Source organism: Mesoplodon densirostris, chromosome 10 (assembly GCF_025265405.1).
Source record: "Mesoplodon densirostris isolate mMesDen1 chromosome 10, mMesDen1 primary haplotype, whole genome shotgun sequence".
In the NCBI taxonomy this organism is placed as follows: Eukaryota; Metazoa; Chordata; class Mammalia; order Artiodactyla; family Ziphiidae; genus Mesoplodon; species Mesoplodon densirostris.
Genome location: NC_082670.1, coordinates 2,719,371 through 2,741,692, shown reverse-complemented (window position 1 = coordinate 2,741,692; position 22,322 = coordinate 2,719,371). Strand labels below are relative to the sequence as shown.

General features: G+C 46.3%; 1 protein-coding gene across 3 annotated transcripts; it reads left to right on the top strand.

The window, feature by feature from the left end:
• The first annotated feature begins 596 nt into the window (after nucleotides 1-596).
• LOC132497023 (leukocyte elastase inhibitor-like) lies at nucleotides 597-9,976 on the top strand. 3 transcript variants are annotated; one of them, XM_060109872.1, is made up of 7 exons: nucleotides 597-675; nucleotides 1,818-1,993; nucleotides 3,705-3,842; nucleotides 4,516-4,633; nucleotides 6,001-6,143; nucleotides 6,229-6,396; nucleotides 8,610-9,976. In XM_060109872.1, the coding sequence occupies exons 2-7, from the start codon at nucleotides 1,826-1,828 to the stop codon at nucleotides 9,009-9,011; spliced, it is 1,137 nt and encodes a 378-aa protein (XP_059965855.1). In that variant the 5' UTR covers nucleotides 597-675; nucleotides 1,818-1,825; the 3' UTR covers nucleotides 9,012-9,976. The 3 variants fall into 3 exon arrangements, with proteins under 3 accessions (XP_059965855.1, XP_059965854.1, XP_059965853.1); XM_060109871.1 differs by lacking the exon at nucleotides 597-675 and adding an exon at nucleotides 682-1,404; XM_060109870.1 differs by lacking the exon at nucleotides 597-675 and adding an exon at nucleotides 1,585-1,713.
• The last annotated feature ends 12,346 nt before the right edge of the window (nucleotides 9,977-22,322 follow it).

Sequence of the window (22,322 nt, the reverse complement as noted above, 5' to 3'; positions counted from 1 at the left end):
CTCGCACGAAGAGCTACTGCTTTTATTCTTCAAAGATAGTCATTCTACTTTAACATTACGTATAGGGGAAAAACTGGTCAGTTTACATTTTAGTATAATGGGTGAGAAATACTTTATTCACACGGATGGGCGTTCTCATGGTGTGCCTCGGGTATGTGAGTTGACCCAGCCTGCTGGGGTCATCACTTGCCAGGGGAGTCTTGGGGCTGAACTCATGGGTTCCTGAGGGACAGAGACATCAAGGATGCTGTTTGGAACTGATTCTGTTTTATCTCACCCTAGAGGTCCCTCCTCACAAACCACCCCCCCAGCCCCCAGTAACCCGGAGTTTGGAGTGTTTGGATAAAATTCCAAAGAGGCTGGTTTGCCCTCTAAGAGGTGGCACCTTGTCATCTCAGTCATTCACACCTTAGTAGGAAATAGCCCATCAGGTCCTTTACGGAGAGCTGAGTTTGCCTGGAACTCAAAGAGGTGCTGGGCCCCCAGGAACGCGCTGCGTGGAGCCCCGCTCGCCCGCCCTGTGCCCCGCCCAGCCGCAGCCCCGACTCCTAGGCAGTAAATCATTCCGGGGCAGGGCCGCCCCCGCCTGCCGGGGACACTCCCTTCCGCCGCTATAAGGGCCGCGCTAGGCGCTCTCCCCAGACCTTGCATCTCGCCCAGACAGCCCAGCAGCCGGTAAGGCCGGGCAGGGATCTGGGCCGGGCAGGAGAGGCTCCGATCCCCGAGCACCCCGCGGGGTCCCGCGTCCGGTGGTCACCCCGCCCCGCCGTGCGCCCCGCGGGGTCCCCGAGTCCGGTGGTTACCGCCACCTGCCCTGCGCCCCACCCAGGGTCCCCGGCGCCGCGTCCCAAGAGCTAGGCCAGGCGGCCTGCGGCAGACAGAGGTCGCTCCCTGGGGCCTGAAGGCGGAAGCCGAAGCGGAAGCCGGAGTCCAGAATGTTTCTCGCTCTGTGACGGTTTCCAGGCAGCCCCGGCGGAGCGGCTTCTCCTTTCTGCGGCTGGAGGCAGGGAAGGGAGGCCAGTGCGATCCTAGAGATTATTTATCAGCAACAACAGTAATAATTCAACTTAGGACTTCCACGCTGGGCAGCCAGCACGACTGTTCCTCTTCCTCGGCTGTATGTGGGCTGAGAGTCGAGGTCAGGTGGGGAGAGTGCTTGGCTGAGCTGAGCGCAAGGCCAGGTGCTTCACCTGCAGACCCTCCCTGCCCGGGGAGTGACAGAGGATACTTGTCACCTCCTCTTTGTCCGGCTGCCCGACCTGACCCCGGGGCCTGTGTCGGGTTCCCACTCTCATACCCTTCACCAGCTGTGAGACTGGGAACCTCTCTAAACACCAGCAAGTGAACCTCAAAAACGAGGATACTTCTGTCGCTTTTGCGGGAATTTGCTTTAATGAGTAGCAGGTAACTATGATTTTCTAACAGAAACATTCTTTTTCAGGTAAAAGTGGGCAGTGGATTCATGGCTCAAATGATTCAGAGACTTGAACGGAGGGTGGGAAGTGTGCGCTCCCACGTGTGGTAGGGAAGGGCCCAGATGCACCTGTCTGCACGGCCAGGGCCCTTTAGGACACGGAGTCCTGATCCCATGTCACTGCTGAGTCCTTGGCCAGTCGCCCCAAGCTCCCGCATTTGTGCACATGGAGAGTTCTGGCCCCTCCGCAAGAGAGAGACAGAGAGAGAGGGAGAGAGAAAGTACAAGTTCGTTGCAGGGTATTTCAGGGGGGCCGGCCTGAGTTGAGGAGGAGATGGGGAGGTGGCGTTGCCGACTGGCTGGTGTGGCAGGGGGCAGCTCGGGGCTCTGCTCTGTGTTGCAGGCCTCACCATGGAGCACTTGAGTGCGGCAAACACCCGCTTCGCCTTGGACCTCTTCCGCACCCTGAACAAGAGCGATCCTGACGGCAACATCTTCATCTCCCCCTTCAGCATTTCATCAGCGCTGGCCATGGTCCTTCTGGGGGCCAGAGGCAATACCGCAGCGCAGATGTCTAAGGTGAGCAGAAACTAGCTTTCCCAGCCGGTGCCTACCACACAGACCGTACCAGAAAGTGGTGCCTTTGAGCTCTGGCAGCGCGTTTGTAGAAAACTGTATTTCGGTGTTCAGCATTGTGTGTCACATTATACATTATACTTCATGAGGTCAGACTTTCAGAAAAAGGCCCAGGAAAAATCCACTGGGATGCAGGCTGTCATGCATGGTCCAGTCTTTACTGAGCACCTGCCATGTGCCAGGCTCTGTTTTTTGTGGGACCGAGGACGGAGCAGGAAGAAAGCTGACACCCCCCTGCCGTGCGCTGCTTCTGTTCCAGCAACGAGTCTGCACGGCTCTCCTGTAAGCCACGTCCTCCCCCCCCCAAGGACTGTCCAGTTTCTGCTTTGCCTGTGATGCTCTGCTACTCACATAATGTCGGCTGTGTCTTGATACTTTTGAGCATAACGACACCTAGTCGAGAAGTCAAGGGGACACGAGAGCCTGTGACTCCCTGTCCCTACCCCTGGGCCTGGCAACAGGTGTGCCCTGGTGGGCTGTGACCCCCGTTCCTGTGTGAGCAGGAGGGCCCTGCAGGGAGAGGGGGCGGGGATGCTGCGGGTCCTGCCTGTCCTTGGTGGGTGTGGAGGGCACCTGTGTGCGGGGCGTGCTTTATGCTGAGTGGGGAACTCTGGCTTTCCTTGAAAAGCAGGGTGAAAGTGAAGGGCTTTCTAACACACGGGTCACAGATTACACTGCACATAAAGCCAGGGAAGGTCCAGCCCGGATTCACGTTTATGGGCCTGTTCCAGCTGCAAAGCTTCTATTTCTGTACTTTAGGAATAACTAACCTTTTTCATCACTGCAGATACAAAAGCATTTGAAAGTTTTCAAAAATCCACTTAAAAAAAAAACCCTGGTACTAATCATTGTTAGTCGTCCCCTGCAGGGTAATCTGAGCTTGTTTTGAGGCTTTCCAGGAACTTTATAAGCTCAGTAAAGAACAGTCTTAAGTGTTTACCCCCATTTCCAGTAAAGAGATCCATCACAGCACCCCCACACACATGCCATATCTCAGTGAGTCACTGGCCTTTGTACACGGTGGAGGTTGGTTCCTTGTGCCTTAGAAGCAAGGAGCCAGCCCAGGCCTCATAAAACCATAAAGGGACTCTAGATGTAACTGATGTATGGGAATTAAACTTGGCCCCATGTTAAGTTTAAAGAAATTATTTTTAAGTAAGTGAGTCAGTGATGACAAGAGTGCAATTAAAAAAAATAAAAACCTCTCAATCTGTACTATCTTTGTGTTCTTACGTAGCTGATGATTCTTATTTTTACTGTTTATTTCTGAGAACTTTCAGTAACATTATATTTGTATAGAATATACATGTGAGCATACCACTTACGATTTTTGGAGAAAAAAGCAGACTTGTATAAAATTTAGCTTGTTAACCACTCCTATGTGTGGAAGCATAATTATAACAAGAAAGTGATGGGAAAACAGTTTCCAGTATCCTTATTATGTTTCACCAAGCTATACATTTTGGATTTTCTATTACTTGTTCTCCAACGAAAAATGACTAATGATGTTCTCCAATGAAAAATGAAAAATGATGATGGCTGGGGATCATCAATAATTAGTAATATTAATTTAATTTGATGGAAGCAAATGGCAAGGAACCAGCTTATAGTTTCAAAATAAATGGTTATAGAAATAATGTTTTCTTTCTTTTAGGCTCTCTATTTCAAAGGGGTTGAGGAGGTTCATTCAGGATTTCAGAGTTTGAATGCTGATATCAACAAACATGGAGCTCCCTATATTCTGAAACTTGCTAACAGGCTATTTGGAGAGAAAAGCTATGATTTCCTCCCTGTAAGTACGCTGCTCTTCATGTTCCAAAACTCACTAGACAACGCAGACTTCTTTCCAGCACAGTCAGGTCACAGAAGTCGGCTTTAATTTTTATAAACATTCAGAAAAATGATCCAGAATGAGAACACGACAGACAGTATTCCCATAAATGGATGTGATTGCATTTTCTAGTCTCCACAGTGAAAAGATTGACCCTGGCTGTTTTGCTAAAGCAACAGTGAATTCCATAATTCACTTTCAAGTACAATCAGTATTTGCTTGTTTATGAAAATGTTAGTCAAGGGGTAGAAAAGAATTGGTACATTTTGTTTTATTTTATTTGGTGTGTGCCGCGTGGCATGTGGGATCTCAGTTCCCTGACCAGGGATTGAACTCCTGCCCCTGCAGTGGAAGCACAGAGTCTTAACCACTGGAGCGCCAGGGAAGTCCCCAGAAATTGGTAAATTTTATACAACACTGAAACTACTGAACTGTACACTTAAAAGTGCTTAAGGTCGTCCATTGAATGCTATGTGTTTTTCACTATACTAAAAAAAGTAGAAGGGTTAGAATTTTTTTTGTTACAATGAAATATGCCTTTTGGGACAATTTCTGTTGCTCTTAAGGATTTTAGAAAACCATTTCTGTATAAAGTAGGAGTTACTCACATTTCCTTTTTTTTTTCCTTAAACAGGAGTTCTTAGCTTCAACTCAGAAAATGTACGGTGCTGAACTGGCCAGTGTGGATTTTGTGCAGGCCAGCGAAGACTCAAGGAAGACCATAAACGAGTGGGTCAAAGGGCAGACGGAAGGTGAGCGAGGGCAGCCCTGGTCGTCCACACTGATGCTTCCTTTCCTCCCCCCGCCTCCCCCTTGCAGGTGACCCCCTCTCCCCTTCCCTAGCCCCTCAGCCTGACACTGGGGTGCACCTTGCACTGCCCAGGGCCAGACAGCTTGCCTTTTTTCTCTTTCTTTTTCTTTCCTTCCTTCCTTCCTTCCTGCCTCCCTTCCTTTTTAAATAAATTTATTTATTTTATATATTTATTTTTGGCTCCGTTGGGTCTTCATTGCTGCTCGCAGGCTTTCTCTAGTTGAGGTGAGCGGGGGCTACTCTTCGTTGCGGCGCGTGGGCTTCTCATTGCAGTGGCTTCTCTTGTTGCAGAGCATGGGCTCTAGGCGTGCGGGCTCAGTAGTTGTGGCTCACGGGCTCTAGAGCACAGGCTCAGTAGTTGTGTCGCACGGGCTTAGTTGCTCGGCGGTATGTGGGATCTTCCCGGACCAGGGCTCGAACCCTTAGTCCCCTGCATTGGCAGGCAGATTCTTAACCACTGCCCCATGGGGGGATGTCCCCAGACAGCTTTCAAATGTAGGAATTCCTCAAAGTGGAAATGTAAACATGATTTAACTGAAGATGCTAAATGTTTTCTACCCATAAGTTCCCCAAAGTACATTTTAAAGTGAATACTAACATTGAACGTAGACTAAAAGAGATGAAAGTCTTGTGAATCAATATTTACAAGCCGCTGTGGTCATAAATACTTTTTGCCAACATCTTGTCTAAGAAACCAGGGTCGGGAGGTGGGGCTGAGTCTCCTCAGGCTGTTTTTCTGGTGTTTCTGTCGTAGTCACGGAACGGTAGAGGCACCCACAGGACACCTGTGTTCCTTCCATATGGGACTGTCACGGCCATGCCGCATCATGAGTGGGGCCTGTGTTTCAGGGGAGGAACTGTCCTACCTTTTGGATATTTGTTAAAAGCTTTCCTGTGAGAGTTAGGCATCTAACTTGGAAGATTTGAAGAAGGGAGTTATTTATTAGTGACAAAACATTTTGATTAAGAAATTTTTCTTTTCCTGAAAAAGAATGGCCAGTCACAAAATGAGGCCCAGTGTTTACCACACATTCCAGAAAAGAAGAATTTTCCTGGTTTTAGCCTTTAAACAATTGACCTGTTTTGAAGCATTGGCCCTTTGGGGGCAGTTTGTGTCACCCTGATCTGCCCCTCGAGTTGGTTTATTTACAGTAGAAGCACCCCAGGGGGCTTGGCTAACTTAGTACCATGTTAAAGGAAATTAAATAGAAGGAAGCATTTGAGTTGCATTTCATTGCTAATCAAAGGTCAGTTCAAATTTGGAATTCTGATAGGTGGATTTTTAAAAAGCTAACTTTGTCTTTTTAGGGAAAATTCCAGAGCTGTTGGCCTCAGGTATGGTTGATAGCATGACTAAGTTGGTGCTGGTGAATGCCATCTATTTCAAAGGAAAGTGGCAGGAGAAATTCATGATGGAGGCCACAAAGGATGCAGCTTTCAGACTGAATAAGGTGAGGGCAGGTGACCGTCTAGATGACTGTGTGCTCTAAAGCCACGCTGACAACAGTGTTAGTGATCTGTGTTTTAATTGTTCAGAAAGACACAAAACTAGTGAAAATGATGCATCAGAAGAAGAAGTTTCCACTTGGCTACATCAACGACCTTAAGTGCCAGGTGCTGGAACTGCCCTACGAGGGTAAGGACCTCAGCATGGTCATCCTGCTGCCAGATGACATCCAGGACGAGTCCACGGGGCTGAGGAAGGTGCGCCCCCCCGCCATTCCCGAGTGATGCCCGGACTGTGTGTGTGTGTGTGTGTGTGTGTGTGTGTGTGTGTGTGTGTGTGTGTGTGTGTGTGTGTGTGTGTGTGTGTGTGTGTGTGTGTGTGTGTGTGTGTGTGTGTGTGTGTGTGTGTGTGTGTGTGTGTGTGTGTGTGTGTGTCAGGTGTAGGTGCTTGTTCTTTGTTTACTGAGGTGACCTGGTGTTCCTTCCCAGTTTCCTGTCACTCCTTTGTAAAGTAGCCCATCCACATGTACCACTGCGAAGCTCCACATTTATTTATTTATGTTTATAGAGACTTTTATTATTGAGGTATAATGACATGTAACATTATGTTAGGAGTACAACATAATGATTCTATAAATGCATATATTGTGAAAGGATTACCATAAGTCTAGTTAACATCCATCACCACACAGATATAATTTTTTTTTCTTGTGATGAGAACTTTTTTTTTCCTGTGCATATAATTTTATTTATTTATTTTTTATTGTACTATTTTTAATATCTTCATTGCAGCATAATTGCTTCACATTTTTGTGTTAGTTGCTGCTGTATAACAAAGCGAATCATCTATACGTATACATATATCCCCGTATCTCCTCCTTCTTGCGTCTCCCTCCCACCCTCCCTCTCCCACCCCTCTAGGTGGTCACAGAGCACGGAGCTGATCTCCCTGTGCTATGCGGCTGCTTCCCACTAGCTATCTGTTTTACGTTGGTAGTGTATATATGTCCAAGCCACTCTCTCACTTCGTCCCACCTTACCCTTCCCCCTCCCCGTGTCCTCAAGTCCGTTCTCTAGTAGGTCTGCCTCTTCATTCCTGACCTGCCCCTAGGTTCATCAGTACCGCTTTTCTAGATTCCATAAATATGCCTTAGCATACGTATTTGTTTTTCTCTCTCTCACTTACTTCTCTCTGTATGACAGACTCTAGGTCCATCCACCTCATTACAAATAACTCAGTTTCGTTCCTTTTTATGGAAGCCCCACATTTAAATGTTCAGCTACTATCAGCGCACAACATGGTGGGAACGTCTAAGGTACAGACCGAGTGTAACGCTGGCCAGTGGTAGCTCGTGGGGACTCCCTTAGATGAACTTTAGAGGAACGTGCCATAAATGAGGACTGTTTCATTAAAACAATTTTTTTAAATTAAAAACCCTCAAACATTATAGTATATAGTTTCACCATGTGCTATAAAATCTGCTAATTCTCACCCCAGTTCACGTAGATTGTGCATTAAATGTCCAATTGCTACATGACAGGAAAAGATCCATGTGACCTGTTAGTCTGAGAGATAAGCCCACTGCCTAACCTGAACTTTGTCTGTGGTTTCTGTTATTTGTAATTTAAAGGCACTGGTATCTCTCGCCAGGGCCAGGAAGAGGCAAAACTGTGAAGAGTGAGGTTTTTCTTCAGTGTCTCTGGCCTGTTGTGTGCTTTTCCCCTCCCCCATCCCTGACCAAACTTGCTGTTGGATGGCATTTAATATTAGCCATTTGCAGCTCTAGAGCATAAGTTAAAACCACTGTGTTCCTTCTTTCAATTGTATTTCCATATTTGTCCGTTCCTGATTATAAAAAAGAAAGTCTGGAATTACCAGCATCAGCAGAGAAGTGGAATGTGCTTCTGTTCCAGGGCACTAGCAGTGATCACAGTAATGGCAGCAGCTGACCTTCCACAGCACTTGTGTAGGGCGACTCCTTTGGCACTTACAGTGCTCCAAGTGTGTACTACTGTTGTCCTAGTTTAGATGAGGAACCAGGTCCATTTCTGCGTTTCCCAATGAGCTAAACCTATGAGAGGGAACTTCAGCTGTGTGAGGTTCACAGCTGACCACTGTGGTCACTGGGCTTCAGAATAAACAGAATACAATAAATGAAGAAAGCTTTAAAATATCCTCCGGCATCACTCGACCAATTAGGGTAATTTTAGCCAGGCTGGCCAGTGATCCGGTGCGGCAGGGCCTGGTAGGTCCGGGTGGATGGGCCCCTGGTGGCTTGGAACGCAGCTCTGTTCATTATCACCAATAGCCAGAAAGAAATGAAATCCTCCAAATGGAATCTGTTTTGGTACAAAACATGAAGGAAACCAGTGAGCAGCTGATATGATGGGCCCGTTCATTCAAACAATGCTTCATTAACTTACTTATATAAAATGATTTCAGCTCTTCTTTTTGCCCATTCTGAATCCAGATTGAGCAACAGCTGACTTTGGAAAAGCTGCGTGAGTGGACCAGACCCGAGAATCTGGATCTCCTTGAGGTCAATGTCCAGTTGCCCAGGTTTAGGCTGGAGGAGAGCTACGACCTCACCCCTCCGCTGGCCTTCCTGGGTATGCAGGAGCTCTTCAGTAGCAAGGCTGACCTGTCTGGCATGTCGGGAACCAGAGATCTCTCTGTATCGAAGGTGGTCCACAAGTCCTTCGTGGAAGTGAACGAGGAGGGCACAGAGGCTGCGGCTGCCACCGCGGTCGCGGTCTTCTTCTCCGCGATGCCACGAGAGGTGTATTTCACTGCCGACCATCCATTCATTTTCTTCATTCGGCACAATCCTTCCACTAACATCCTGTTCCTTGGCAGACTATCTTCCCCATAGAGACTAGAAATACAAGGTCAAGCTTGGAGCGTTGTACCTGCCCTTTCAATGCTGACCATTTTCACAGATCTTTACCAGTAAAACTACTATCCAAAAATGTATCTTTAATCTCCTTTGTAAGCTCAGTTGTGTTGGCTGGTTACACCCATTAACTTGGCATGGGTATCTGTTCTTCCTTTTTTATGGTAAAAAAATCCAGTGATTTCTTTTGAATGCATCAAGTTAGAAAAAGAAAGAAAAAATCAGATGTGTAGATTCTTGACAACATAGAAATCTATGAAGTTGCTACACTTTCCTGAGAGCCGGGGGGAACACGGTCACTCTGTCATCTGTTTCACAGATAGTCTTTTGGAAGCCGTAATATAGAGACACCTTAATTGTTGAAGGGAGGCTTAAAAACAGATATTGAATTGAAATACCACAGAGCGCCCCAATTAAGGGTCTGCGTTACGAAGACAGACTTGCCTTGGCAATGTCTCTGACCCTGTGTTCTGCAGGATTTGTATCCCATTACAGCCCTCCAGGTTTCAAACTATCAAAGAGCCACCTGGTGATAACCTAACCCCTCCCTTTTTTTGTTCTCCCTTTTCCCTCCTGATATGAGTTGGTGTGGGGTCACAAGGAATCAAGCAGTAGGTGTCTTACCATGAAAGCTGCCAAGAAATGACAAAAAGAAAAATGTCGTAGGAGATACTATTAAGCAAAGAGGTGGCGCAGAGATCTCACTGTTAACCGGCTTCTGCCGTGTTTTCTGATAAAGGCTCTTGACGTCCATAATATGGTACAGGTTTTTATGGTAGTGGGATGGCTTTATGCAACGCTGTGGTGCGAGATGGGGTGAGGATGCACTCTGATTAATATAACCCTTTGTCAATGCACTCCTTGGAAGGGGGCATGAAATGCTGCATCTTTGTGCTCCCATAAAGCTGGTGGCTGGTTAATAAAGTTTCCTAAGATTCTGCAAACCAGACTGACCTCAGTCCTCTTCTTGTTTCTCCCTGATCTCAGACAAGCCAAGACTGCAAAAGGGGGTTCTTGGCCTGACCAACGATCACGTCTGTGCCGATAGGGAGTGACTCCACAGCAGAAAACAAAATCTCAGCAAATCTCATGTTGGCAAGCATCTCTTCCTTCTCTTTTTCTTAAGATACTGACTAGCACCTGCCATATCCCAGGTCCTCTTAGCTACAGGGACAACAAGAAAAGCCACAGTCACTGCCTTCTGCTACTCTTGCTTGGCCTCCTCATCCTAAAATCTACTCAGTGATTTAGACTGAATCGTGTTAATCTTAAGTTACATGGGCTCCAAGCCAATTGGCTCAAATTCTCCTTCTTGTATTTGAGGGAACAGGCCCATGGACTACCAGTCAGTTGTTGAAATCAGAAAACTAGTAAATTCAAGAGCAGAGACTAGATCCAATTCTCTTTCTTTCTTTCTTTCTTCCTTTCTTTCTTTCTTTCTTCCTTTCTTTCTTTCTTTCTTCCTTTCTTTCTTTCTCTCTCTCTCTCTCTCTCTCCCTCCCTCCCTCCCTCCCTCCCTCCCTCCCTCTCTCTCTCTCTCTCTCTCTCTCTCTCTCTCTCTCTCTCTCTCTCTTTCTTTCTTTCTTTTCTTTCTTTCCTTGGCCTCCCTGCATGCGGCATGCAGAATCTTGGCTCTCCGACCAGGGATTGAACCTGGGCCCTCAGCCGTGAGAGCGTGGAGGCCAAAGTACTGGACCACCAGGGAAGTCCCCCAGTTCATATTTTACGTGGAAAACGTCTACTTCTCATAATGGTGAACTAGGTAACTCAAACCTCTTAAGACCAACTGAAAAACCAACCAAACAAAATAAGTATCAGCCCAGAGGAGGAAGGTTGACATGATCATGCCGAATTACTGGGCCAAGATCCAGGAGAAACTGGTGCAGTTGGAAATCACTTTTGCCCCATGTGCATTTCCCAATCCAAAAGAGAAAATGAGGTGTGAAGCAGGGATTTTGGCAATGTTCTAGGCTAGGTAGGCTGAGTTTGGACCTGTCAAGAGCAGGGGCCCCATTATACTTCCTGTGCTTTTGTCTGACACCCTACAGGTATGAGTGAACCATCTCAGAATGCAGCCCTGCTATAAGTCGTCGGACAGCCTGGAAAATTCCAGCCCCTAGAATTGGATTACATTCATTCTGGTTTGCTAAAACCCAGAGGCATATGGCAGAAGCAAACAAAAATCATCTCTGGGGAAAGATTACCCATAAATCTCAAAATATTTTTTATAATCAGCTTTTCTTACACAACACCCAGCATACAATCAAAGATAACTGAATGGGTGAAGAGCCACGACAACGTATATTAAAACCAGCAAAAAAAGATAAAAAGCAAAAAACCAGTCCCACCCCCCCCACCCATAAAAAGCCCCAGATAATAGAAACAGAAGTACTGGGGGCTCCAAATATTAGAATCATCCCACACAAATTACAAAACAACACGATTTTCTATGATCAAGATGACAATAAACAAGGTTAAACATTTCAGCAGAAAACTGGAAACCTAAAAGACACACTGCCATCTCTGAATAAAAATGAAATAGAAATTCCAGGGCTCAAATATACAGTAATGATTGAAGAACTAAATAGATAAGATTTATAAGCAAATTAGATATAGCAAAAGAGAGAAACTGAATTGTCATGGTCAGGAGAAATCATCATTTCTTCCGGAAAGAAAAATGTAATAAATAAAATCCAGAAAGACGGAAAGGATGGAAAAATACAAAAGGGAAGATAAAAAACTCAAATGAGTCAGTAAGAAGACACTCCACAGGAAAAGAGGAAAAAAGAGACAGCCTGGGGCAGAATAGTGGTGAAAGAGCTAACAGTCAACATGAGGGTCCAACCTGATACGACATCAGTTCACAGATTCTCCAAGTCCCGCTCAAGCCCCAAGCAGGATACTACAGAGAAACACATCTCTAGATGCATCCAGTGAAACAGCAGAAATCCAAAGACTAAGAGATGATCAGAAAACAGATAAAACAACCAAAGGAAAAGGACAAAGTACCGTCACAGGAGCAGTGGTTAGAAAGATAACACATGTATCAACAGAAATGATGAAAGCCAGAAGATCACAGAATGATTCTTTTAATATGTGGGGGAAAATAGCACCAGAAAACCCTGCCAACCTAGAATTATTCCACACCCAGTAAAAATATCCCTCAAGATTTTTTCAGACAAACAAAAACTGAGAGTTCACCACCAGCAGACTCAAAAAAAATTCTAGAGTATATTCTTTATGGAGAAGGAATGTCAGAGTTACAGGAAAGAATAAAGAGGAAGAAAAAAACTGTAAATATGGTAAATTTAAACAAATATTGACAATATTAAACAATAGTAATAATGTCTATAGACCTTCAAATATATACAGAATTAAAATATAGCATAGCAGCTGGGGAAGAAAATGGATGTAAAAGTCCAAATGTCCTTGCATACTCTGGGAAGAGAATAAAAGTATAAGTACAATTACATTAGATTTTGATAAGTCAAGGATGCATGTTATGCTGTCTAAGGTAACCGCTAGAAGAATAGCAAACAGGTTTATAACTTCCCAAATAAACCAGAGAGGAAAAAAGGAATAACAACAAATACACAATCAATCCAGAAGGAGGAAAGAAAAAAGAGAAAGAGATATACAGAAAGGCATGACAAATAGCAAGATGGTATATTAAACTCCAAATAATTACTTTAAAATGTAAATTGACCAAATGTTCTAGTTAAAAGACACAGATGGTTAGGCAGGGTTGAAAAAATACTAGATGGTGCCTGCAGGAAATATATCTATAACATAAAAATAGAGAGGATTTGAAAGGAAAAGAATGGAAAAGATATCATGCAAATGCTAACCATAAAAGTAGAGGTAGCTCAAAATATTAGGCAAAGTAGTTTCTCTTATTCCAGAGATAAAGACAGACATTTCATAATGGTAAAAAGATTCAGCTCACTAGGGGAACATAACAATTCTAAATTTGTATGCACCGAACACCAAGCCCTCAAAGTGAAACTAGCAAAAATAGAAAGAAATAAAGGAGAAATTGGTCTGCAATTTGAGAAGAATGTATGTTGCCACCATTTATACAATAATTTAATGAAGATCCTTGCTGATACAGTAACTCGAGAAAAATAATAAAATATATAATGATTTGAAAGGAAGAAAGTAGCATTTTAGATTTTTTTAAAACTTATTATTTATTTATTTATTTTTTGGCCTGCGCCTCGTGGCTTATGGGATTTTAGTTCCCCAAACAGAGATCGAACCCGCGCCCTTGGCAGTGAAAGTGCAGGGTCCTAACCACTGGACGGCTAGGAAATTCCCTATTTTCGATGATTATTTTCATAAAAAGTCTAAATTATTAGAATTTAAAAGTGAGTTAAGTAAGATGTTGCTGGTTACAAGTACAATTTAAAGTTGATTTGTATTTCTATGTAACATCAACAGTTTAAAAAAATTTTTTTAACAGCATTTACAAAAACGTCAAAAAATGTTCAAGTGCCTGGTAATAAAACCAACAAAAGATGTTCAGGACCTCTATAGTACAGAAAGCTATCAACATTATTGAGAGAAAATAAAGGAGATTTAAATACATGGAGAAGTATACCATGGTCATGATTCATTATTTCAAAAGTGTTGACTGATCTACAAAATCAATGCAAGCCCAATAAAAAACCCCAGCTTTTGTTTTGTTTCGCTTTTGGTGAAACATGACAGTTCATTCTAATATTTATACAGCAATGTAAAGGGCCAAGAATAACAAAGGCAATCTTGAAGATCGAAAGGCAGAAAGGCAGACATACTTAATCGAATCAAGACTTACCTAAAGCTGCAGAAATAACATAGGGCGGGTTTTGGTGCAAAGATGGTCAGAAATAGAACAGAACAGAGAGCCCAGAAACAGCTTCACTCAACATGAGCCCGGCTTTATGATGTGTGACCCTCGTCCCAGCTCAAAACAGCGTGTGTCCGACTCTATTGGGACTATTAGCAATGCCCTTTTTACTCTCAAAATCGTGGCACAAATCCAGCACCCTGTCCCCCTCCAGGGTCACTGCCAAGAGCCGAGATCTCGGCATAAAACTGTACATCGGTTGGGGATAAGAAATATACTGGAGGATGAATCTGTCATTTAAAAAAACCACTCAGGACTAAGGAAGGATCTGTTGTACTTCGACCTTGGAGAGGTCGATGGCTCGTAGACATGTACAGGTTACAAAGTGTAAAAGCATTTCTTGCAGGGTTCTAATCACATGTACAGAATTGCGACACCAGATCCTTTCTACCTGAATAAATAGTCAGTAGCTGGTGTGACAGGAGCCCAGCCTACAGGCTGTGGACAGAGAGTGTGGAGTGAATGAATCTGTCAAATTACTCTGCCAAAAAGGATCATTTGCAGTGTGAACTCCCACACGTGTCATGGAACACAGGTGATTTTCTAGCACACAGGAGAGAGAATTTAAAAGACCAGCCTGCAGAGCAAGAGGAAGTTACTGAAAGAGGTTTTTCCGGAAGTTCTGACGACAACCCTTCCTTTATTTTGTAAGCCTGTTACAGTAATTTCTGGTAGTAAGAACTTTTGCTTCAGCAGATACCTAAGAGTTTCCCGTCAATTAGAAATGTAAATGTTTTATTATTGCACAATATTTTAAAAAGTCAGTTTTCAAAGAATAAATGCATCGCAAATTTTAGTCTTCTGTGAAAATCTGATACGTTAGCTGAAATATTTAGGAAACTGGGTAAAAATTTTCCCATTTTTAAGTAAACCCAGATGTTTTCTATAAAGGCAAAACAGTAGATACTTCAATTTTTCGATTGCTTTCATATGACCTAAATATATTAAAAGGTAAGGACTTACGTGCCTTTTAAACTTATTAGTTTCTTACTATATTTTATGTCCTACACTACTTGCTGTTGTTGCCTGCTGAACTAATTTTCAAAAATTGATGATTTTTCATCATTGTGGGTTTTTTTCATTAACATACATTAACTCCAGAAATACTGTTAATCTAGAACAAGATTCACAGTCTTCCACTGAACGGTAGCAGGAAGCACCTCTTAAGATTGTTCAAATGAATTCTCTTTGTTCTGATTCCAAAGTGATTCGCTGGTTTAATTTGCGTTCTCTTAGCGTGTACTACGCGCTAAGCTCCGAACCAGGCCCTAAGGATGCAACAATGAACCAACCAAGCAAGATCCCCGCTCCAGGGTAGCTTATGTCCAGTTCATAACTCTGGTAAGCTGACCCAGTGGTGGCTGCAGTACCGATCTTTTAATGTCACTATAGATTACTTTTGTTTGTTCTAGAAGTTTATATAAATGGAATCATAAAATATGTGCTCTTTTGTGTTTGACTCTTTTCACTTAGCATGTTTTTGAGGTTCATCCATGTGGTCCTATGATTCCACAGGAGCCACAGGGAAAGCGCACCCAACCTTTCGTCAGGTGGAAAATGAGAACCCAGTGTGTGCCTCTCCTTATCCTGGTTGCTGAAGATAGAGGATAAACAAGGCGGAGTGATTCTCTTGGAGGTGGCCATCCACTGAGGGAGACAATTACCACAAGGAAATCAGCACCACCAAGCATGAGGGCTGAGGACAGAGGCAGAGGCACAGCATCATCAGAGGGAGAGGTGAGCAGTGATGCCCCCGGGGTGGGGGTCAGGTCATCCTGGAACGGGGTGACTGTCCACACAGTACCATCCATTCTCTTCATTGCTTTTGGATAATGTCTGTTTTGTTTAATCATTGCAACCATCTATTTTCCTAACTAGGGATCACCTTTATTTGACTTTAGAAAGCTTATTAAGCTTTTGAAAAATGTCTGTATTTTGATAAATGCCATTTGCTAGGAATTAACCAGTGTAAGTAGGACAGCTCAAAAATGTTTCACGAAATGAACTCACCCATGTATGCAGCACCCAGAACAAGGAGTAGAATTCTCCCAGCCCTCTGGATGTCACAGCCCTGCCAAGGTACCCTCTCCTCTACTTTCTAAAGACCTAGAGGAGTTCTGTCTGTATACTCTCTGAGTTTCCTTAATTTTACATTTTGTGGATATATAGATATTGTGTGTGGAGCCTGTGATAAATCCGTTTTGAATGACAACTTGCCTTGTGGAGAAAGCACCACCCTTGAGGAACGAAGCTCTGTATTGGCTTTGTGTGCACATGTGATGATAAAGTATTCCCCAAATAAACAACAAGGTCCTAGCACAGGGAATTATATTCAATATCCTGTGATAAACCATACTGGAGAAGAATATGAAAAATAATATATATGTATGTATAACTGAGTCACTCTGCTGTACAGCAGAAATTAACACATTGTAAACCAACTATACTTCAAGAAAATTTTAAAACTATATTCATCAAATAAAGTATTTGGCTTTTCTATCCCCAGCTGGCTCTTCTCTGTTGGGTGTTAAGAAAGCCTCTTATTTTGAGCAAGGGTGTGACCAGTTACACAGGAAACCGCTGTCTTTCTGAGCGGTTCCACCACAGTTTTGTTACAACAACGAATAAAACTCGTGGTAAGGCTTCTTTGCGTGCTGCTTTTTAGAAGAAATAAAAGTAAATCAAAATCAGCATTGACATGGAAAATCCCAGTGAGGGAAAGCCGAATGATGGCTATATTTATATTGCTAAGAACCACCAGCCCAGCAATCAAGCGTTTCACGTGGGAAAACCTCAAAGAAGAGGGACGGGGCCTGTCTTCCTCCACCACGTCCCCAGGCACCCACCTTGCCCACTGGCACAGTCCTGCCGAGTTCCAACCTGTAACCTGGGGAGGTTCTGCTTTGATGTGACTCCCGCATAGGACAAACTGTGAAAGGAAGGTAGCGTCTCACTTTACAGAGTCAGAGTGCTCATGGGACGGAACGTCTCCAAACTTGCTATGAGCTTGTTTGATCCCCTAGACAATCTGATGAGTTGGGTATAACCGGTATCCTCACTTTACAGACGACAAAACTGAGAGACAGAGACATTAGGCAAGTCAAGGGTCACAAAGAGCCAGGGTTCAGCCTGGAGTCTGGCCTGCAGAGCCCTTAGCCCCTGTACCGCGCTCAGGATAACGCAGGGCTCGGATGTGCTGACCACGACTTACTGCTCGTCTTGAAGGTCACTGGTCCGGCGGAGGTATTAGTGCTCATGTGTAGCGACGTGTGAATGTACTGTGCCGGCGGCCAGGGACCAGGAAGGAGCAGGCAGAGTCCTCGCTGTCAAGGAGCCCTTGTACGGAGGACAACAGGAGGACGAGGTCAGCTGCAGAGGACTCAGAGCACAGAGACCAGGTTCTACTTAGAAGGGCAGACCCGGGGAGCAAAAGGAGGTGGGCAATGGCACATCAATCATGGGAGCCACATCCCTCACCTGGAAAAGTGATGAATGAGGCCCATATTCCATAAATTTCCCCCAAACCCTAACATCCTGCCATCTTCATGCCTGGTCACCGTCCTGCTCAGGAATGGGCCCCACTGGCCACATGTTGGTGATCAAGTCAGCAAGACTGTGCCAGGCTTTCAAAGCAAGATACTGGGGACAATTGGGTGCGTCCTGTGACTGCAGTTCATTGTGCTGAGTAAAAGTATCACGTACAGACAGGGCTATGACCATAAGAAAAACAAAAGCCACAAAAGGTTCCAGGGAGCAGGGACACTACCCTCCTCAGATGTGCAGACCCCTGGGGCCTGTGTTTACAGCATGGTCCCTATTTATGGAATGGAACGAGGGAGCAGGATGCTTTCGTTCTCTGGAGGAGTACTTGCTGTCACCCACTCCTGACATCGATGCTTTCTAGCTCAGAGCTTTATGGGCTGTTATCCAAGATTGCTTGTGGTTTATTATTGAAGATGGCTCTGTCGCTCTGACAACCAAGCATGTTGCCTGGCAACTGTTTTCTTGTTGATTTCACATCTCCTCTTATCATGGTTTCTGTATCTTCAGCAAATGTATCCCTATTCTGCTCCCTCCCACTCAGAATAAAGTCTCTTTACATTCCTGAATTACCAGGCACAGAAACAGAGTGACAGGTTCACCAGGCTTAATCCTAAGAGGCTGAGTGAGTTGCACTGCTATGACTGCGTCTCAACTTTGAGTTTGAAGCATTGCGGGAAAAATCCCTGCTGACTTCTAAAATGTGACCTGTGAGGCTGGTGGCGGAGTGCACAGCTGTTCTGGGGGAGACAAAGGTGAAGTTCGCGTTCGGGCTCAGGGTCACGCGCTGTAAGGAATTTGGTCAGACCTGGATTTTCCTGGGGAGCAGGAGGAATGTGGTGCTTTGAGTTTTCAACACAAAGCAACAAGGCATGTTTCCTTTTTCTAGTGGTAAAAACACTGGTTCCACTCAACCTTCAAGCCCCCGGTCAATACGCCTCCTCCTCACGTATCTTCTCCTGATACACCGATGTTCTCACCCGCACACTTGACCTCTGTTGCTTCCTTTAACACTTACCAGATACTTCTCTGAATTATCACTGGTGACCCTGGCTTAAAGCTGCTAGTAGATTGTAAGCTCCTTGAAGGCAAAGATCCATTTCTTTCTTATTTTTGTTCCTTCTTCAGATCCTAATAATACAAGTAAAATACAAAACAGACCATGAACAGTACTATAATACCGAAGATGCTGTACGAACCCTGCTGGAGTGTGAAGGAGAGAAGGATGGATTCTGATTGTAGGAGATGGCACCGAACCAAGCCTGCCTATTACTAGCAGGTTTACTCTCTGACATAAAGTGCCAACTCTTTCCCAATTACATGTAGAAGTATTTTAATTATGAGTACATTTGGCCTGCCATAAACTTAGCTTGGAAGTTCTCTCACTGATTTTGATATTCCCAGAACTTACACATTCAATCTTTTAATGAATAAATGAGTGAAGACAACTAGGTAACCAGGTCCAGTGATCACAAGGGCTTTAAGTCGAGACGTGATGCCGCGAGGTCCCTGAAGGGCAGGCCGGTCCCCACTTCCTCCTTCTCCACTCTGGTCACAGGAGGCCTTTCTGGACCTTTCTCCAGCGAACCCGGAACACCTGTAGAAACTCGGATGGAACTAACTGGTGTTGTAGGAATTTGATTCAGTGCAGTCAGGAGAGGGGGTAACTTTGTTAATCACACACTTACTGAGCGGAGGCCGGTCTCAGGCTAAACTCTCCATGACCATAACCTACTGTTATTTATTTTAATGCGTTTTTTTGTTTGTTTGTTTCAAGCAGCAGTATTATCAGGATGACTGAATTAGGAAATGGTGTTTGTCAGGTGTATTGATGGAGACAGTTATGATAGAACAAATGATCCATCAGAATAACTGACTTTGTTCTTTCCCCACCACAGATGAGCCTCTGTCACGCAGGCAGAGTGACAGTTGGTGATGCACGATTACTGCAGGAAGTGGATTAAATAACTCAGAAGGACTTCCCTGGTGGCTCAGTGGTTAAGAATCCTCCTGCCAATGCAGGGGACACGGGTTCGAGGCCTGGTCCGGGAAGATCCCACATGCCACGGAGCAACTAAGCCCGTGCACCGCAACTACTGAAGCCCACGTGCCTAGAGCCCGTGCTCCGCAACGAGAGGCCACTGCAGTGAGAAGCCCGCGCACTGCAACGAAACGTAGCCCCTGCTCACTGCAACTAGAGAAAGCCCACACACAGCAACAAAGACCCAACACAGTCAAAAATAAATAAATAAATAAGCGTATTAAAAAAAAAAGAAAGAAAGAAACTCAGAAATTCCTTTCCTGTCCTACGATGCCTGATTCTCTACAAGTGATCTGATCTTAGGGCTGAAATAAACTGTCACCCGGCTCTACGTATTTCTTTGTTTTAACCACACAAGGAAAAGGATCCCCAGCACTAAGTCATAAGAAGGAATGTCTGGCACACCTGGCTTCCCAGGTGGAAGGAAAAATCGCACCTGGACTGGTCCCAGCAAACAAACAACACTGGCCACTTCTGAAAATTGCCAGGATCAGAAAGAAAAATCTTTACTTTCAGTAGAAAGGGGTATTACATAGGGGTCTTTCGAGAGCTATAACGCAACACCTCCTATGTGCCCGGCGTTGTAGAGTTACTATTCTCACTCCTCTCTGCCTTCTAAGTGGGAGCCCTCAGCTCAGCTTCACCGGTGAAGAGACCAAGGTGTGGAGTGCACACTTAGGGCACCTGAGTCCACCCCCCAAGCTCCCCTCACTGGCCGTCTGCACCTCTGGGTGAGCGGTTGGGGTGTCAGGGCTCGGGGCAGGGTTGGGTGGACGGGCCCTGGGGGAACAGGGACCGGTGCCAGAGGGGTGCATCAGCCAACCCTGGCTGCTTTTGACTGAGATCTCAAAAAATGACACAGAAAGATGTCCCCAGCAGATGCTATAGTCCTTGGAGACAAAGACCCTCTTTTTGGCCCCGATTTCAAAATAAATTTGGAGCTTTTTCAATAGGGAACTGGAAATCCCAAGTTACCAGTGAAGTATGGGTGTGAGGTCTTGAGAGCCGCCGTGCCCTCTGCCCTTTGCCCCCTGCACCCTGAAGGCCCGAGTCAGGCCCGAGCCTCCATCCTGCCCACATCCCACCCGCTCGGCTCCCGGCCCTCCTTAGCCCTACTGGCCATCGTCAGAACGCTTGCTGCAGGTTGTTGAACCCCAGCTTCACCTGGTTAAGAGGAAAGAAGCGGGGTGTCTACTGGCAGCTTGAAGAGACGGCCGGGGTGTGGCCGGGGACGCAGCTGGACCGGGAAACACCTGCAGTGCGGCCCGGAACGCGCCCAGGCTGCTGTCCTCGGGGTCAGCCATTTCCTCACCCTGCTTTCCACACTGGCACACCTGGGCGTCACGACCAGAGGGGCGCCCAGGCCTGTTCTCTCTGGCCCCAGGAGGAGCCGGGCCTGGAGGAGGGGCGCCTACCAGGCCGCTGGACGGAGTCTCGCTCCCAGCAACCCTGCCGTCACACGCTTAGAGCTGGGGCAGCAGGACGTTCCCACAGGGAGGGATGGTCGGGTCGAGCCCACAGAATTCTAGGTGTCCACCCAGTGTCACGACAGCAGAGTGTCCCCGAATGACTGAGAACGTCGTTTCTCCATATGCAGTGGGTGCAGAAATCCCGAGAGACCTTGTTACAACCCAGATTCCTGGGCCCGGCCCTTAGAGACGCTGCTTCACTGGGCTGGATTCTTTGCTTCCTGCACTTCTCACGGGCCCCGGGGAGGCTGTGCTGGCCGGGAGGCTCACCTGAGTGCCCTGACGTAGAAGGTAGAGCTGGGTCTGCAGAATCCCAGATGATGCGCCGTCCACCCCGGGGTGAGACGCCGCCTGCGGGCAGGCCTGGCTTGGGAGAAGGGCTGCAGGGAGTTCTGATCCTCTGTGCCGGGACGGTCTCTCCCCGGTTCTGCCTTCGTACGGCTGTGACGGTTACCTGGCGGAGGGGGCTGGAGGAGGTTCCGGGTAGGAACCGGCCTCTGGTCTTCCGCGGTTTCAACACGCTCGCAGCGTCCTATCCCGGGAGCGGTGGGGTGTGAGCAGACGGGCCAGGAGAGACTGGCTGTGGCTGCTAAGAGGGCAGATGACAACACAGCAGAACTCCGTCCAGCCAGTGCCCTCAGGGCTGTCCTCCCTCGAGAAGGAAGCAGCCCGGTCTGCAGGGAGAAAGAGGCTAAGAACCGGAGGACGGTTTACCACCTGGGGTTCCGTCCATTCCTGCGTGAATGTCCAGCAAGCGAACGAAAAACATCTTCCAGTCGTCAGGCCTCTGAAAACTTGCCGATGACCCCTGACCCTTTCCTGTATAAATGGCAACACGGGTCGCAGCCCCTCACTTTCAGACACAGCACCTCCGTCACCTGACCTGGTTCTCATAAGAAACGTCCAAAGTAAAAGAGGGCCCAGCGGCCTCTCTTATCCTCACTTTAAAGCTGAGAAATTTGAGGCCCAAGGGAGTGAGGTGACCTGCCACCGGCTGGACAATGGCTTTGGCTCAAAGTCTAGTTTTCCCATCATGGACGGAGGCTGCAATTGAATAGCTCACCAGCAAAATGCGGAGTTTCCTTTAGGTGGCTTTGTGGTGTGAACCACAAAGAGGCTGGCTTGCCCTCTAAGAGGTGGCACCTTGTCATCTCAGTCATTCACACCTTAGTGGGAAATAGCCCATCAGGTCCTTTACGGAGAGCTGAGTTTGCCTGGAACTCAAAGAGGTGCTGGGCCCCCAGGAGCGCGCTGCGTGGAGCCCCGCTCGCCCGCCCTGTGCCCCGCCCAGCCGCAGCCCCGACTCCTAGGCAGTAAATCATTCCGGGGCAGGGCCGCCCTGCCCACCCGCT

Excerpts from the sequence above, each read along its gene's own strand:
- LOC132497023 (XM_060109870.1), top strand. The coding sequence starts at position 1,641 with ATGGAGAGTTCTGGCCCCTCCGCAAGAGAGAGACAGAGAGAGAGGGAG. Across the intron at positions 4,634-6,000 it reads GGTCAAAGGGCAGACGGAAG|GGAAAATTCCAGAGCTGTTG; the intron begins GTGAGCGAGGGC and ends TTGTCTTTTTAG. Across the intron at positions 6,397-8,609 it reads AGTCCACGGGGCTGAGGAAG|ATTGAGCAACAGCTGACTTT; the intron begins GTGCGCCCCCCC and ends TTCTGAATCCAG.